This window comes from Sycon ciliatum, unplaced genomic scaffold, assembly GCF_964019385.1.
Source record: "Sycon ciliatum unplaced genomic scaffold, ocSycCili1.1 SCAFFOLD_2533, whole genome shotgun sequence".
NCBI classification, from domain to species: Eukaryota; Metazoa; Porifera; class Calcarea; order Leucosolenida; family Sycettidae; genus Sycon; species Sycon ciliatum.
Window position 1 is genome coordinate 1 of NW_027044996.1, and position 2,267 is coordinate 2,267.

Consider the following 2,267-nt stretch of genomic DNA (forward strand, 5'->3'; position numbering starts at 1 on the left):
AGCGTGTGTACCAACATGACATATCAGCAGGAAGCTTACCAGGTTTCACAGCGCGGTGAAACAAGCGATCTTGGTCAGGGTGAAGCTTGTCAAGGTAACGCTTGATTGCTGTCAGCTGCGTTTGATCATAATTACTCCTGCTGACGACCAGTCCGATCCTGTCAAGCCCCCTTGGTGATTCTTGGACATAAACGATGTTCCAAGCCTGAGCACGTCTTGTCCGTCGATAGATTCAAACACGAGGTCGCGTTTCGTTAGCTTTGACTGCATTTCACCACCTCTGAGGCAGAAGTGGAGAGTTAGCTGGTACCAAACGTAGAACGCCAGCTTGATCGCGTCGGTTGTTTCGACGACATCCTCGAAATATGTGCGCAGCTTTCCGAGATCGTCTTCAGACAGTGGTTCTTTGTGCTTTACAGCTGGTTCGTTGCCTGCGCGCTTGCGTGCCTTTAGTACACCATCCAATAGTTTGTTGGTCCTTGCAAAGGCTTCATCGCTGAATATGTTGATTTCTCGCATAGAAGACAGATGACGCTGTATAGCACTTCTTGCTGCCAGAAGACTGTTCTTTGAGAAAGGAGTTCCATGGCGCGTCTTCGCATCGACGTAGAAAGAGCCAACTAGGTCTGAAAGATCCGGAATAGGGATTGAGGAGAAGTTCGTAGTCGAAGCCTTTTGATCTTTGCAGTAATCAGTGAAGAGCCGTACCCAATACTGGGTTGCTGAGTGTGTACTCTTTGGAACAGCGTCAGAGATGAGTTTTTGCTGGTCCTCCTTCGTTGACGCTCCGAAAACTCTTTTCTTGGGTGGATCTTCAGACTGATCTGGATCCATAGTGAAATCAATGTTACCACAACTGCCAAACTGGAGGAAGTGGCAGATATGGGGTGCCCAAGTTGCTTATAACTTCAAAAACCGCGCCCAAATTTGCGCGCCTAAATACACCATGGAAACAAGCAGTTGACCGTGTTCTCCAACGTCGTCACCTAAAGAATGTCACGAAAGTTCTCACTTTTTGGAGGAAGCTCTGCACTGGCTTAGTGACTAGGTAAAGCGATACTGTTGTCAGTGTTGACTCATGCATAACCGCTGTACAGTGCTAGTAGCCTAGTCTACTGTCTTCCACAAGTAATGAAGAATGGCTATCTCTTCGGTAGAAGACAAGGGTAATGATTAATGGCTGATACTGCTCACAAAAAAGTCGGTAGAGTTGAATGGAGGTTTGTATAAAGGCTGGTATAAATATACTACAACCTACTCTTAGGTTTATGCGTGGAATATAAACTATCACACAAACCTCGGCTTCGCCTCGGTTTGTGTTCAGTTTATATTCCACGTATAAACCTAAGGTTAGTGTGTATTATATACATAGCCGGTATCAGTTAATATTACTATAGCCGCCAACCTTATAGGCGATACTGACTGTAGTTGTATGTTGGTTTGCTGGTCTGTGATGACAGGTGCATTCTGACAATCTGCTGGTCTGTCATGACAGGTGCATTCTGACAATCTGCTGGTCTGTCATGACAGGTGCATTCTCACTATGACAAGTGAGACGTCATTGTGACGCCAAACACTGTCTGCCTCATGCCAGTGCTCAGAAACAGTAGATGGGACAGTGAGAAACGCACACACACAAACACACAATGCACTACAGTAGACAGTGCTGTAGAACAGTGCAGTTAGAGTAGCAAGGGAAAACCCCTAGTACTGGCTCTCATGTACAGTCTGTATCGGCTATAGCGTACCCTTTTGATTTCCGTGATTTTATCACTATAACCGATGCATCACTATATGCGATATGATCGATTTTTTTCGAGCGACACATGAAAGGCAAGGGAATACTTCCAGCATGGCGTTTTGACAAATGAGCATGCTGCATAGTTGACAGTGCCCGCATTTCCATAAAAAATTCTGTTATGTACATGTACATGTGTCACTATCAAAATAAGCAACGTGAAGAAAGTAAAAAAAATAGGGCCTTTGATATTATTGCAACATGTATTTTAAAGTTATCACTATAGCCGATTATAATGTAGTGTGTTATGCATGTTTTGATTCTATGTTGCCATCATAATATCCGATATATCATTACATCCGATAATATTGGTTATAGTGATATTTGTACTGGATAAAATACGTTTTGCTTTTGATATTTCGTACCAATAGAGAGGTTTTGCAGAGCGAACGTTCGCAATGATTTTCGCGTTCCGGGTTGCGAAAACTATTGCGAACGTTCGCGCGAAATTTGTGTTTTGCATGTTTTT

The 2,267-nt window shown here is 43.8% G+C and overlaps 1 protein-coding gene across 1 annotated transcript; it reads right to left on the bottom strand.

Moving 5' to 3' along the window:
- Positions 1 to 111: 111 nt before the first annotated feature.
- Positions 112 to 834, bottom strand: LOC135830787 (uncharacterized). Its single transcript, XM_065343000.1, has one exon. The coding sequence runs from the start codon at positions 832 to 834 to the stop codon at positions 112 to 114; it is 723 nt and encodes a 240-aa protein (XP_065199072.1).
- Positions 835 to 2,267: the final 1,433 nt, after the last annotated feature.

Excerpts from the sequence above, each read along its gene's own strand:
- LOC135830787 (XM_065343000.1), bottom strand. The coding sequence starts at position 834 with ATGGATCCAGATCAGTCTGAAGATCCACCCAAGAAAAGAGTTTTCGGA.